The 14,983-nt window shown below is 31.9% G+C and overlaps 1 protein-coding gene across 1 annotated transcript; it reads right to left on the bottom strand.

The window, feature by feature from the left end:
* Window positions 1-8,688: 8,688 nt before the first annotated feature.
* LOC133186314 (organic cation transporter protein-like) lies at window positions 8,689-14,976 on the bottom strand. The gene is made up of 9 exons (XM_061321547.1): window positions 14,834-14,976; window positions 11,907-12,147; window positions 11,619-11,722; window positions 11,198-11,352; window positions 10,851-11,019; window positions 10,448-10,660; window positions 9,863-10,089; window positions 9,470-9,651; window positions 8,689-8,844 (listed from the first exon to the last, which is right to left on the bottom strand). Exons 1-9 carry the CDS (start codon window positions 14,974-14,976, stop codon window positions 8,689-8,691), a joined length of 1,590 nt encoding a protein of 529 aa, XP_061177531.1.
* Between the last annotated feature and the right edge of the window lie 7 nt (window positions 14,977-14,983).

The raw sequence follows: 14,983 nt of genomic DNA, 5'->3' as shown, positions 1-14,983 counted from the left end.
TAAGTCGAATACTGGCTGACGTTTTTCATACTTATTGTTAGGCCATTATGTACACAATGAACTGTCTACGGATTTTTCCAAATCATAACAAGGAGCAACCAGCGGGTGTGACCGGTCTACAGGGGATGTGTACCCCTTCATGGCACCTGATCCCACATCTGATGCTTTTAGAGGTCCGTGTTTGCTCTCACGATTTGTATTGTTTCAATGGACTTTTGATAATGATTCTCCATATTTCATCGACGAACATGTCCACTAGCAGAAAACATAGATAACTTGCAAAATACGTTAATTTGAATGTATACAGAGGTTTGTTAAAACAAAATGACAAGTTAATAATATCACATCAGAAAATTGATGTGATTTGTAAATGCATTGTAAGATGATGGAAGAAAAGATAGTCAACATTTCGCAAATTTTATGGTCTATACGACCTTGTTTGCAACTACAATCTATCGTTAAGTCTAATGTTGACTGTCATTTTTCATACGAATTCACACTGAACTGCCTACGGATCTGATCATGACAAAGAGTACACGACACGGTGGGTGTGACCGGTCAGTAGGGGATGCTCACTCCTTCATGACACTTGATCCCACTTCTGTTTTCAATGGTCCGTGTATGCTCTCCTCACAATTTGTATTGGTTGATTGGACTTTGAGCCTGATTACTATTCGCTATCTTCACATTTCATCTTTGAAAAACTGAAGATTGATTTACCTTAATGAACAAACGAAACATAGAAGGCGTCTTAGCTATAAACTCAAGCTGTAAACTTGAGTCTGGTACCTTTGATTGGTCAGTTTTTGTTGTCGATCCCTGTCGCTGATTGGTTGATATCCTACAGGGAACACTTTTATACAAACCATTGTCATATGTGATGTATTTCTGAATCAAGCCTGCACGTTTTTTTTCTATATTGCATACGTGCCATCAGCAAGGGATCTTGCATCTGAAAATATTTTCTCGTTTTGTAAATACTTCACTGACTGGTATTTGTTTCAGAAAAAAAAACACCCAGAAATGGACACACGTTTCATGAAATTATTATCAGAAAGTTTTCTTATACACATATATTGCGAAAGTTGCTCTATGGTAAAGAAATTGATGAGAGCATTGTTTGTATATATATAAAATTGGTTGAAAATTTACCTCTGTCTACCATATTCCTCGACTTGCTTTAACTGTAAACTTTTTATTCGCGAGAACTTTATTTTGCTGGATTTTCCAGACAGGGTTCCATTTCTGTGCTCATATTAAAATGAGTGACGACACTCGCCCCCCCCCCTTAATTCTTCGGTCAGATGCACAACCATTTTTCGAAACTTGCTGAATGTTCTAATTGAATAAATAAAATAGAAACTCGTAAAGATTTTCATGACAGCAATTTTACAGTTATCAATCTTAAATTAGCTATACCTATATGTACATGTCGAGGACTACAAAAACGCCGCACGTTTAAAAAGCCGTGAAATAAAAAAAATAGCACTCTTTTTCTTAAACGAGGGCCCCACATAAAGCACTTTGAAATGCAATATTTCTTTTCTTTGGAATGGATTTAAACCACATTTTAACAATTGTTTACAACAGAATCGAGCAAATTGTTGGAGGAAGGGGTCAGTACTCGATAATTTTTTTTTTTTTTTTTTTGCCGTTGGTGTCCGAAGTATTCTGATTAGTTGCTCAGCAAATCAGACTGTTTGTACTCTTGGAAGCATCCCTAGGAAATATGTAATAATGGAAGCTGTATTTATCGAGAAATAAGGAAAGTATTTCCACTTTTTTTTTTTGCTAGGCCTTCCAACGGAATAAATTTTGTCATCATAATCAGTTTTCTTTGGCATGATGGATTTTAATAATATGCGTATTTATATCGAATTCAATAAACTTTGCAGAAAATAAACTCAAAATAAGATGAAATCATGGCATAAACGATAGAATTAGTTTGTCAATTATTCAGGAGTTGGAGCATAGTGGAAACACAGATTTTTGCAATATATGATTTCGTGATTGCTCCGTTATCCCTACGATCATCATATTTTTAAAATATACAATTTAAAGGCAGACAAAAAAACTTTAGTTCTTTGTGTTTGTTAAAGAAATTTATGAAATAATACTTTTTAGGCAATAAAACTTGAGCTGAAGATTTTTTTCTGTTTTTAAAGAAACCAATGTTAAGTCTAAGGTCAGTATCGAGTATCTCGGACATTTTGTGTGGTTAAGGTACAGTCACTGACATTATTTAAAGCAGGCGTTTTTTTTTTTCCTTTTTTTTTTTTTTTTTACTTTTTTGATCAATCATTCATAAATTTAGTAGACATATAATCCTTATAATATATATAAAATATTAATATCTTGTTACCTACCTGATTAATAATAAGAATCCCATCAGACCACAGCGTCGTCCCCTTCTGGACAGTTTACTTTTCCTAGAACTTTATCTTATTTTTAGTGTGTGCAGTGTAGACATAAATGAACCTACAGTGTATATATGTAAACTACATGCGGTAGCGGCTGATAAATGAATAGGTATGTTATATACTGACAATATAATGTACTCAAGGTAGGACCAAGAAAGATTTCTAAGGGAGCCTATATACCCACTGAAAAACTAATAACTAGCTCAGGAATTTGTTGACACATAAACGTCATAATTGACAAGGTGTCCATTCATATGTTTATGTTTACTAAGAAAGAGTGGGATTCGTTTGTTTATACAAAAAAGGGACATTATATTGAAAAAAAAAAACAATAACGAGATCTTTTGTCCAACTTTGTAGACAATCATCGGTTTGTAAAATTTGCCTAGTGTGTTATCTATAATATTGCTCATGTTTGGACGGATGCTAGATTGATTTTATACGTTCTCTTGGACGTTTAGATTGGAGGGGGGGGGGATTAAATTTTTTTTATATCCATATGACAGACAAACAACTTTAATTATAAACATATTCATATGATTCTTAAACTGTTATCAGGTCAAAACTTTCATTGCGCCACTTCAATATAGTGGATACTCCAACATTGCAAAGTCCTAAGACCTGTCTAGTATCCTTGTGCATTTACTGTTTGGCATGTTTCCATTCATTTCTAGGACTTCAAATAAATCTTTATCTGAAATATAAAATATTAAAAAATCGTTTTCTCTAAATATCATGTCATATTGCTTACTATGACGTCATATTGCAGAGACTAGTAGAATAGTGTGTAGTCTTAACATACCCGAGCTATGCAAATCATTAATTCGGTGTTTATTGGTTTGTTTTTACTGAAAAATAATTTTATCAACGATATGTGTTAAACTGATAAATTACCTCAGGCTGTTCAGTCTTTTATCTGCAAATAGACTCATTGGAGAAGTAAAATGGTCAATGTTAAATGGAATCAATGAAAAATTTTCGTGCAAAAAATTATGTATATACTTTTTGCAGACAACGAATGGTATTAAAATACCCGGAAATTAACATGTACAGTGTATATTATACGCAAAGGTTTATTTTCGTGCTATAGTTATACAATAAAACTAATTTACAGGTATTTTAATATTTAATTACCTTCTGTATAGGCTTGCTTTTCAAACGGAATTTAAAATTTAAAAAAAATGAAGAATAAAATTATCAAACCTGTGATCTGTAAGCCCTAATACAAACACAGAAAAGTCATTCCAGGACCTTATCATCCATGCTATTATTAACAATGAATATAATTATGTAATTCCCTTTCTGATACGGACCGACATCTCTATTCTCTTTTAAAATATCGCCAAACATCCTTGTTTTTAGGAGGATCTTCTGTTTTAACTTATATTTATCATCGCCAGAACAACACTAGTCTTTAACACTAGAGGGATGTCTAGGTGATGAAGAAATGCTACACGACAACACGAACGATTTAAATTGAATGGTTATGAATAAGTGCTTGAGGCTGATGATATTGGATCTTTAAAGTATATAATCGAATGGCATACATATGAATTTGGAGTTGCACTTGAAGAATATTGAAAACACTCTTTGTTCATGATTTTTTTATTGAGTCATTTTACAAGGCATTATGTTTCTGCTGACATATCGGCCCCAGAGGTAATAATATTAAGAAAACACAAAATTAACCATCTTTTAAGAAATAACAACAGATGGGCAAAGTGTAAAAACCCATACATGCACAATAAGTATTGATTTCTAAACCCGAGAAATGAAATTTCCAATTGATCCTCAATGGACAAACACGAAAATATTAAGATCAAAAAGTTTGTATTCAATGTGCGTAGGTCTATTTGTGCATTAAAAAAGACCAAAACTCATCGAGAATAAAAAAAAATCTTAAGTAATGTAAGAGCTTCGAGGAAATATGGGATTAAAGAAAAATTGTTTTGTTCTCTGAATATGCTTTGAGATGCAATTGTGGCACTATTTGCATCTTCCATGTGCAATTAACGTTATATGAAATACTATAATTTGATTAGTTTACAACTAACATTACATTAAACCTTCTGACTATGCCTGAGAAATATTTTATAAAGGTGTACTTATGACAAGATTTTACAATTTAAGATTAAAAATGCAATGTCTTAAAAAAAATTGAAGATAACTGAATACACTTTTGCATTTATATTTTCCTTTTACACAGAAAAGGTTTCATAATTCACAGTCCAGCCAGAAATATTACATAGCGTATCTTTTGATTTGGAACTGTAGCACCTATTTGTTGTATGTAAATATTTACACTAAGCAGGGTACCTTTTGACATATTTTCCTGTAGACTTGAACTTGAGGTTTTCGCATTGATGTTACCATAATGCTTTATTAGGATCAATAGTAACGAAATTATGCTAAAGGCTCTCATTGATAAACATTTTAATCAAAATCTGTAACAAGTGAAATCTTGAAAACTCGTTGCATAAGACATACTTTTTCTTTACTAGAGTTACATTATTGGGAGATGGGGGACAAGAGACCGTATACAACAAAATAAGGTTTTTAAGGCATTTTTAGAACAAATATTTCCTAGTTCTCCACTTATGATATGGTAGATACATTACAAAAAAAAGTTAAAAAACGATACTGGAACGTACAGGTTGCAGAATTCGTCGACGTGAAATATTTTTCTCAAAATATCTTTTAAAGACATGGAACTTTATTTAAAAGATGTTTATACAATAAATATTTACATTTGCAAATGTTTTCTTTTATATAACACTATTAAAAGCAACGCGTATCTATATCCGTATAAACACGGGTTCCTCGCGTCATAAACGTTCGACGTAATTTCTCAGTGACGTCATAAAGGGTAGACGCGCAATCAGTGGATCAAACACGTGCCGTTGGGTTTGAAAAATAGAACGTTTCAGGCGTTAAAGATTATAATCAGGCAAATATAAAATATGAATAAGTCACAAATGTAAATATAAGTAATAAGGTAACATTTTAAAACATCTATCGGGCTATAAATACGGGTTGGTACGAGATCAAATTTACCATAAAGCCCTTCGGGCTTTATGGAATTTGATCTCGTGACCAACCCGTATTTATAGCCCGATAGATGTTTAAAAATGATACCTTATTTCTTAAATAATAGAACTATGATAAAAAAACAAAACAGAACAAAAAAAAAAAAAACAAAACAAAACAAAAAACAAAAAAAAAACAAACAAACAAACAAACAGACGTAATAAAATTTATATACATGGAAAATTACAAAATTATGATTGACAATGCCTCTTTAAGTGTCTAAAAGACAGAATGATATATTGTAAAACCACATAAATGGAAGGTTGCTGAAACTTAATCTTTATGTAGACACGTTTTATTAACTGTTCTATGTCAGATTTATTTTCACAAAATGATTGCACTCTCAGTACACATCCAATGGACAATAAATTAACATCTTAAAGCACTGGTAAGATTTATATTAGAACATGTAAAGATCAAAAGGGGAAAGCAAATTTAGATTTTCTTACAGAATCTGATGTCTCTTTTATACTTAGCCAATCATTTGACATCTTCATTGATTAATTATATTAAACTAACAGTGTAGACGGTTGAGAGCTTAATAAGTATTTTACCATGTATATTAAAGAATCAAGCGTAAAAATAGCGTCTACATTTCTGACATGATCATTTGATAAATACACATCGCCTTAGATCTATTAAATTTTACATAGTATAACCGCACTAGAACCTAGATATTTTGCTATTACAAGCAATACCATATGTCATCCCGAACTGACCTGATTCCGTTTACATGGAACTGACCCAAACGGTGTAATACTGGAGATGAAAGAACAAAAAGCAACCACTATCTCACATCTGTGCCAAAAATTAAACTTTTAAAAATTAACCCTTTTTATTTCACTTGTAACGACAGTCATCGACGAAATAATAAACCCCATAAACTTGGGGAGACACATCAATTTTATGCATTATGAGCACTTTAAGAGCACGAAATCAGATTTACATATATTTTTTGGTTCTGTTGTCATGGCAACAGTAAAAAAAAATGTCCAACCGATACTAATTTTAAATAGAAAGCACTTTGCCAAGAGCCAAAGCAAATCTTTTCTTTTTTAGTTCTAGTCTATGTATATTTACAAACGTAAAGGACAAGATAGGATAAGACCCCTTTTTGGCCCCTGGTTTGAGGTGTCTTTTAGAATGATGCAACAGTTTATCAAAACCTGTTGTCATCCCTGCCACAAAATGAGTATTGGTTCTAAGTTATGGGATACACAGAGGACACAGGAAGGTCAGAAAATATGTCAATTTCCGAATTTTCTAAATTTTATGCAATTTTATCCAAATTTATATATTTCATACACTAGTTTCAGATGCATCTTATGTATAAAATTCTCACATAGGCAAGCTTGTGCTCTATATTTCCGGAAGTTAAAAGTATCTCAAATTTGACAAAATTTCATCAGAATTGAGGAAATTCGGGAAAATGTTCTACTTCTGCACCCCCTTGTGGCCTCCGTGTAAGCTTTGAATCAAAATTAGTGCTGGTTTTAAAACAAGCATCATTTTAAGCTCTTACCTACAAACTATCACAATTCTAACTGTGTTCTGATTTTTACATGAAATAAGGGGCCAGATTCGGCCGCTACCATACCTTGTACTTTAGGGGGAAAAGTAGATTCCTCAAATTTTGAAGTCTAGGTCTTTTATGCATGGATTATCATATACTCGAATATATATATAAAACATCATACCCTAAACCCCACCCCTTAAAGAGGCCTGAACACAGTTACATTGTTTGCAATTTTGAATTTCTTTTTTATTTAAATATAACTTCAGTTTCATGCATTGAACTTACGTGAATATTGTTAGAATTCAATGACAACGACATTTTTCATAACACCACCTCAAACGTCTGTGTTTGTAAACAGCGCTCAAACTCTATTATTGTTAACATTAACGTTTTACAGGATGTGTTCAATTTGTTTACTCTGCACATATCACTGAGCACTGACTGACAATGCTAGTGAGTTGGTTTTGCTTTCTTACATTTTTACTCTGAATTTTTTGGATTATGGTTTTCATATTTTTCATTATTAGACAATTTTTTTTTCTACTTTTTTAGAATATTATGGATAAAGTTTACTTTGTGAAAGTGCGAGGATATGTGTCAATCAAACGCGCCCAAAAATTGGTAGTTTTACTAATTTAAAGATAAAAGAAGTTTCTAAACACGCTTTTATTATACAAGTATTTCGATGTTAAATGCTCTAGCAACATATAAGTCAAGATATAATACTGAAATTAACAGAAAATATGAACGAATCTGTGTCCAAACCCCTTTAAAATATTCTTGACAGTTATACTTTTTATTTACACTTTATTAGACTGATAGAATGCTTCTTTTATATACATTGACTCCTAAACAATGCTTTAGGAGACACACAATTCATGTGCGATCTGCGAGTGTGTGAGCCTCTATCAAATTTCAGATATATATGGTTAATCACTGGGTTAACATCACAAAATGTAAATAGAATCTATAGAAAACTAAAAAGTAAACTTAAGCAATCTATTCATTGTATATTTTTTAAAGGTATCACTATACTGTACATAGATAACGTGAAGGGTTGTATATAAACGCATCAATTTGCTAAGAACTCTGTCTGTAAATCTTTTCCTAAAAGTTATATTTTGTTGAGTACAAGTTCCTTTGTGAGTCTATTTCTGTATTGTTTTGAACGTTCTTTGTATTCTTTCCTGAAAGTGCAAAGTTTGATTGATTAATTTTTAAAAATATATTTAACAATAGAATACGCAACTTTTTGTCTGACGACAAGTTCCTTGAATACCGGGGTATACGTTTTGTATTTCTTTGTAATATATCAAATATTATTCATCATTATCAATATCTTGTGATTTAACTGTTTGGTGTAACTGTTTTAAAATGTCTTATAAATAAATAAACCAAAAATTGCGTTATTGGTAATTCAAGTAATTTCCAATAGGAACATCATCCTCTGGAATCTTTCATAAATGCCTGCATGGTAAGGTTCTTAAATCTTTTTATGAGGAAACTTGTTAAAATAGCAACATATCTATGATAAATTCTAGGATAAAATCATATGCTATTGAGGAACGTGTCGTCTGACCTCAATCTTATAATCACATATTCAAACTTGTTAATATATTCATTTGGTACTTCTAACGTGTACACATTTTTGCTAAGAGTTTAATCTTACGTTGTAAAATTTTTCCCATCTTCAATGGTTTCTGGTAGCAGCTGATGTAGCGTTTCCGGAAGAATAAGGGTAAGCCCCGCGGCAATGAGGCACGCCCCTCCAAATATCACCAATGGTATTGCAGTTCCGCTAGTACCGCCCACTAAATCTGCCTGAGAGAGTGATAATAAAGTTGATGGCGCAATGTTGTCTTACGATTTTGAAATAACGCACTTACTCTAAGTTTGATATATTTTTTTTAATTTTGAAGCAGCATTTGTGATACACTGTAGAGAGGGAATGCCGTAATAAATTGCGGCTATCCGTTATATATTACTTGCGCATGTGTTAATGACCTAAAAATGATTGAGAGGGGGGGGGGGTGTTCAAATCATTTTTTTCTGTTGAATATGACTAATCGGTGATTCTAACATTGACATTCAGAATACTTCTCTAATAAGTTAGGATATGCTATAGTTAGGGAATTCGCCAATCTGCAAACAATCTCAAATCTTATTACACATAAAGAATCTTTTAAAAAGTTTTATTGCCCTCATTTTACAAAATAAAAATTCATCGAAGCATCTAACATATCAGAGCATTCATTGAGTGTCTCCGACAAGGGAATTTTATGACCATAGCCATTTAGTATCAAAGACTTCCGAAATTACAACAGCTTTTTTTCATCAGTCGACAAATGTTTGCTGCCTCATTCATTTGTAGATCTTTGTATTAACAATTCCTGTGTTTTTAACATTGTGTAACACAAGTATTTTGATGAGTAGTGATTTGGCTTACTGTGTCTGCAATAAATGGTGAAATCATTCCACCAGCTCGAGCCCAGCAGGAGCTGGAACCCATCCCAACATTCCGAATTGCCGTGGGGTAAAGTTCTGCAGAGATTATATAGATCGTTGCGAAAGCAGCAGTGGCAAACATTTTACCAACCATTGCTAAAGCTGTCGTAAGCATTTGTAAATCTGCGACGGAAAAAAATTAAAAATGTATGCAGTAAATTCAAAACTTTTATGTAGTAAAATATTCTCTATGTCATAATGTCAAAGATTATCACATTACGTTCCATTATATAATTGTGATAAAATATAGAATAATGAGTATTGAATATTGCATTTGTTCAAGCCAATCGCTAATTAAATTTGACATTTTTCTGTACATAGAGAAGGAAATCACCTTCTCCGCCAAAGTTTACTGTAAATATGGTGCTCAGGCAAGCTAAACCACCGACAGCCATATAGATAATGTGACTTCTTTTTCTTCCGAATCTGTCAATCATCAATAAAGGTAGAACATGGCCTGGAAACTCCACCAGCACAACAATGAGAAAGTTAACGTAATAATCGCCATACAGAATCCCTGTGTTCAGAGAGAGGCCATAGAACACCATGCTAGCAACCATCCTAGTGGAAAAAATAGATGCATACAAATTCAAAAACATTAGAGAAATCACGTATTATGTAGATGTTACTTTTTAATGAGAGTATGACTCTTCTAAACAGGAGATTGACAGACAGGTAATAATCATACTGATTAATATTTTTATGCACTGGAAGTTGCCCATATGCGAGTGATAAATAATCTTTGCATAATTGTTAAATTTGTATGCACATATAAATTCATCATATAGATGTTGTTTTCGTACATCGAGCAGGTACATTTCACTTGTATATGCTTCAGGCGATGTTACCTGCGCATGCGTGATATGTACACTAGCACAAACAATAATTTTATTTTAGTACTAAGCAATATAAACAATACCAGTTATAAAATAGGATGATCGTTCTTATACCGAGGCGTCGATCCGAAAATAAAAGCCATATTTTTCCAGCTTCTTTCTTCTCTATCACAACATCCTCTAGCATCTTTGAGGAAACTTCTCTTTTGTTGTATTTTGCCGCCTTTTCTAAAATTCGGGCGGCATCTTTGTTTCTCCCTTGGCTAAAAAGCCAACGCGGCGACTCGGGAATAAACCTGTTATAAAATCAAATATGATGAAGCAAATAAAATATATACCCTGTAGAATAAAAACAATGAAAGTGCATTTTTCATACATTTGTGTCAGATTTTTATGCACAATTTATTTAGACTTGTCACATGTTGCCCTTATTTCACAGCTTCCATTTTTATGCAATATTTTAATGTTTTTTTTCTTGAGATATACCACCAAATAAGTGCGTCTATTCCAAACGGAAGAGATATTCCAATAAATATCCAAAACCAGTCTCTAGCGAAATAGGAGATCAATATTAGGTATAACTCTCCTACGGGTCCAAAGAATGCTATAATCAAACTGGCGTAGGTCCTCATTGAGGGTCCGACCCATTCTATTCCTGAATTAAATTCATTAAATCAAATAAATCATTTCTCTTTCTTTCATAATTTTTATCACAGAATGAAAGTGATAGAATATATAAAGAATATGGAAACTTTGCAATGTGACCTTAAAAAAAAACAATTCAATGATACATAAGTCTAGGTTTGAATAAAGTTGTATATAAAAAAAAATACCTATGACATATGACGTCATAAACAATCCGACGCATGCTGCCCCAGAACAGAAACATAGAATGACGTACATGACGTAATTGTATGACCACGCCAATGCAAGGGTTGATGACAGCTCAAACAGAATTGAAATTAAAAGCGTCTTCCGGCGTCCTATTCTATCAATACATGAAAAGCAAATCAGCTTGTATTTGTTATTATTAAAATCAATTCAATGATAAAAAACATTAACTTAACATTAAGGTATGTCGATAGCAGGAAACTTTTAAAATATATTCCCTAATCTTTGTGTCAGTGTAAATTAGTTTAAAAGAATCCAATACCTAATATGATAAAAATATAAATGATTTATTTAATTTCAGAATTATCATTCTCAGAATTGTTTGGCCTTGAATGTAAATTCAACGAGAGAAAAGCTACTCACCTGTCCGATATCATTCCGAACACGAAGGATCCCGTCAAAACACCGGCAAAGAAAATCGTCTTTGAGAGCGAAATTTTATATTTATCATCACATACCAGATTTTCCTTTAAAGAGATACAGCATAATTATTATAGTAACTAAAGGCAATCATTCAGTGTTATGTAGGTAAGTCCCACAAAAAATTTAATAAAAGATTATATTGTTGTTAAAAGATAAGGAAACACAAAATTCATGTGTATATCGAGTCTCTTGTCCATAAAGAAAGTTTAAGAAAATTTGCAGATTTACCTTCATAACAAAGGTGTCATAGAAGACATCTTTGCTATAAACCCAAGCCGTACATTTTATTCTTGTAGCGTTAATTGGTCGACTTTTGTTGTCAAACTTCGTCGCTGATTGGCTGATATCGTACATGGAACATTTTTCATACTCTCCATCTCCATCTAAAGGAATGTAATTGTGAATAAGAACACTGTGCTGTGTTCCCTGGACGGCGTATGTGTCATTGTCAAGCTCAGGAATTTTGCATCTAAAAATATTATCTTGTTCTATAAATACTTCATTGAATGGTGTTTGTTTAAAAATCAAGACACCTCAGAATTACACATATGTCAATAGCTCTTGTTTTATGAATATTTCATAAAAAATCTTTTTACATCAGCATTCAAGCAAACATGTATTCTGCGAGATAAATGCATGTAGTTGGATTTCTACCCCTGATTTAAGAATTCAAGGTATATCATTTTCCCGCCTTGGTGTTATTTGAAAATCAGGAAGTGTCAGCGTCCAAAAAAAAAAAAAAAATAATAGTAATAATTGATACGTTTTTGATAGTCTCGTAGAGATTATGACCTGTGACATATATGCACATTAAAAAAAAACACACACACACACAAAAAAAAAAAAAAAAAAAAACAAAGAAAAGAAAAGAAAAACAAATAAAAAACAAAACAAAAATCATTTATATCAGAGACCTTTTGCTTTGTTTCTGTTAAATTATTTTCTTCCTATAAGTCAATTTTATTTAACAAGCACATTAATTACAAATGTTTATATCAAAACCAAAAGCAAATTATTTCATTTATTCATTTCTTTTACTAAATTTCATTTATTTTTGTGCATTTAATGTAAGACACGATTTTTATGTTTACAGAAACATTAATTTAAAAATAATTATCGAGTAGCGCACTACATTAGGCATCAATCACCTACATAGAATTTTGTACATGAAAAATCTGTTTCAGATAATACGAGGGTTGACTTGTACTCATGTGTTTGTGTAGGTCCATTTTCAAATTTAAAGATATTTCAGTGTTTTCTTACTCTGATATACAATAAGCTCTTTAGAGTTTATAAAGATTATTTAAATATTCACTTGCATATATAAGTACTCTTATTTAGGACACACTATCTTGACATCTTCTGCGTTCTCCAGAGTGAACAATTAATATATCATGCAAATTGTTTGAATACCAATTGGGAAGGCATATTATTTTTCATTGTCCAGAGACAAGATTCCGAGTATCTCTTGATTGTTGTCCGGATACTTTACCTAACATTTATTTTGTAATGAATATATTAGTATTATCATTGTGTTCACGGCAGTAGGAGGCCTAATTTCTGCTCCCGATCTTGCAGTCCTGTTGTCGTATTTGAAATTACATTAAGGTCATCTAAGAATATATAAGTACATTTATAGGTATGTGTTTTATATTCCCTCTTGATACATGTATATTATTTTTAACGTTCAAAAAATTAAAACCAGCATAAATGTATTAATGAAATAATATGGTCTAAGTGTATAGGTTGTTTTTACTTAACTCAGTGCTTTAACTCAGAAATATGAATTTGCTTATTGGCCTACCACTCACAAAATGTAAATTACATAGTACTGAAATGCAGCTAGTCATAAATATGATGAGGAAGGCCTTATTCAATTCGTGCGTTTTTTAACATTTTTGAAATATAGTCGATTTTCTTACAATATTGAACAAACCTAAATAGGTAATCGTACGCAAATATGTAATACATGTATTTTTTTTTTTTTTTTACCATTTACAGTACTTTCAAAATTGTTACATTTTTTTTTTCGTTTTAAATCATTGACACCTCTTACAATTTATGACAGTCTATATATACCAGGTACATGTATACAGAAAAACTTGAAGTCAGATAATATCCCAAAAGTTTGCATTAAATTCATAATGTAACTTTTACCTTGCCATGCCTTGAAATATACTTTGTACAATTGACAGAAAAAAAGTCCAAACAATTTTTAAGTTCGATGAACAAATACTACTTCATGGTCTTTTAGTGTCTACATTTCATGACCACAGAACCCACGAGGTGGGTGGTTGAAGGCCTCTTTTTTTTCTGATCCCTTTTTTATACTCGCATATAAACCCCGTGCAAAGTCTGACCAACTATGGATTATGCTGTTTCATAATATTAGTTATTTAAACACTTTCCACAAATCAGCAATGTTCTGTGCCAGTAAAAATTGTGGACACATCGTTTCTTATTTATATGTGACACCATAATGAAAACGGTAAAGACGACGAACAGCCAGTCTCACAAATGCCGCAAACAATACGAGTCGCAAACAGGACAAAGATAATAACCCCTGCAAGAACTAGAGGTTGGACCAGGCGCACAGGAGGAGGAAAAATGAAATAAAATTACCAAACCAAAGCATGTGATTACATGCATGGATTTCCTACTTTTCGCTTGAGGTTCCATACGAATTGAAAAAAAAAAGATGTGGGACAGAAAATGTTTTAACTATTAAATAATTGGGGATAAGAAGAAAATCAAAAGCTCCTTTCTACGAATAATCAAACTTAATAAAAAATTGAGAAATTTATGTCAATAGAACATTGTCTAAAACAAAGTTTGTTGTTATAAAGTGCATATCTTTTAAGGAAAAAATGTAATTTAATTATGCATGCAAGTGTCATGAATCAATAAATAATTTCAATATTTATAAAATAACACTTTTAATCAGACGGAGCGTGCACGAAAGATTTCTTAAAAAGATGCCTGAAAATTAAAGTGTAAAGCAATAAATTATACGACAAATTTTGATATTTGGGTAGTGTTCATAGAATAGAATTAAGTTACAGTTATTATAAATACATGTACATGTATTAAAAATGCTTGCTATATAAAATGAAAAAAAATAAGATAAGTAAAAAGTAAGATTAAGGTACTCAAACCTGTGATCTGGAAGTCCTAAAACAAACACAGAAAAAGTCATTATAGGACCCGTTATCATCCATCCTATAATTAACAATGCGTAATTACGTCTCTGATATGGGCCAAATTCTCCTATTTCTTTAAAAATATCGTCAAACTTCATTGTTCAG

The sequence above is a fragment of the Saccostrea echinata genome, unplaced genomic scaffold (assembly GCF_033153115.1).
Source record: "Saccostrea echinata isolate AGI-Se365-2 ecotype Australia unplaced genomic scaffold, CSIRO_AGI_Sech_v1 ptg000013l, whole genome shotgun sequence".
NCBI classification, from domain to species: domain Eukaryota; kingdom Metazoa; phylum Mollusca; class Bivalvia; order Ostreida; family Ostreidae; genus Saccostrea; species Saccostrea echinata.
This window is presented reverse-complemented; position numbering and strand designations above follow the sequence as displayed.

Coding starts and splice junctions, on each gene's coding strand:
- LOC133186314 (XM_061321547.1), bottom strand. CDS start 14,976: ATGAAGTTTGACGATATTTTTAAAGAAATAGGAGAATTTGGCCCATAT. Junction 12,148..14,833: donor TTAGGACTTCCAGATCACAG/GTTTGAGTACCT, acceptor TAATATTTTTAG/ATGCAAAATTCCTGAGCTTG. Junction 9,652..9,862: donor AGTAAACTTTGGCGGAGAAG/GTGATTTCCTTC, acceptor TTTCCGTCGCAG/ATTTACAAATGCTTACGACA.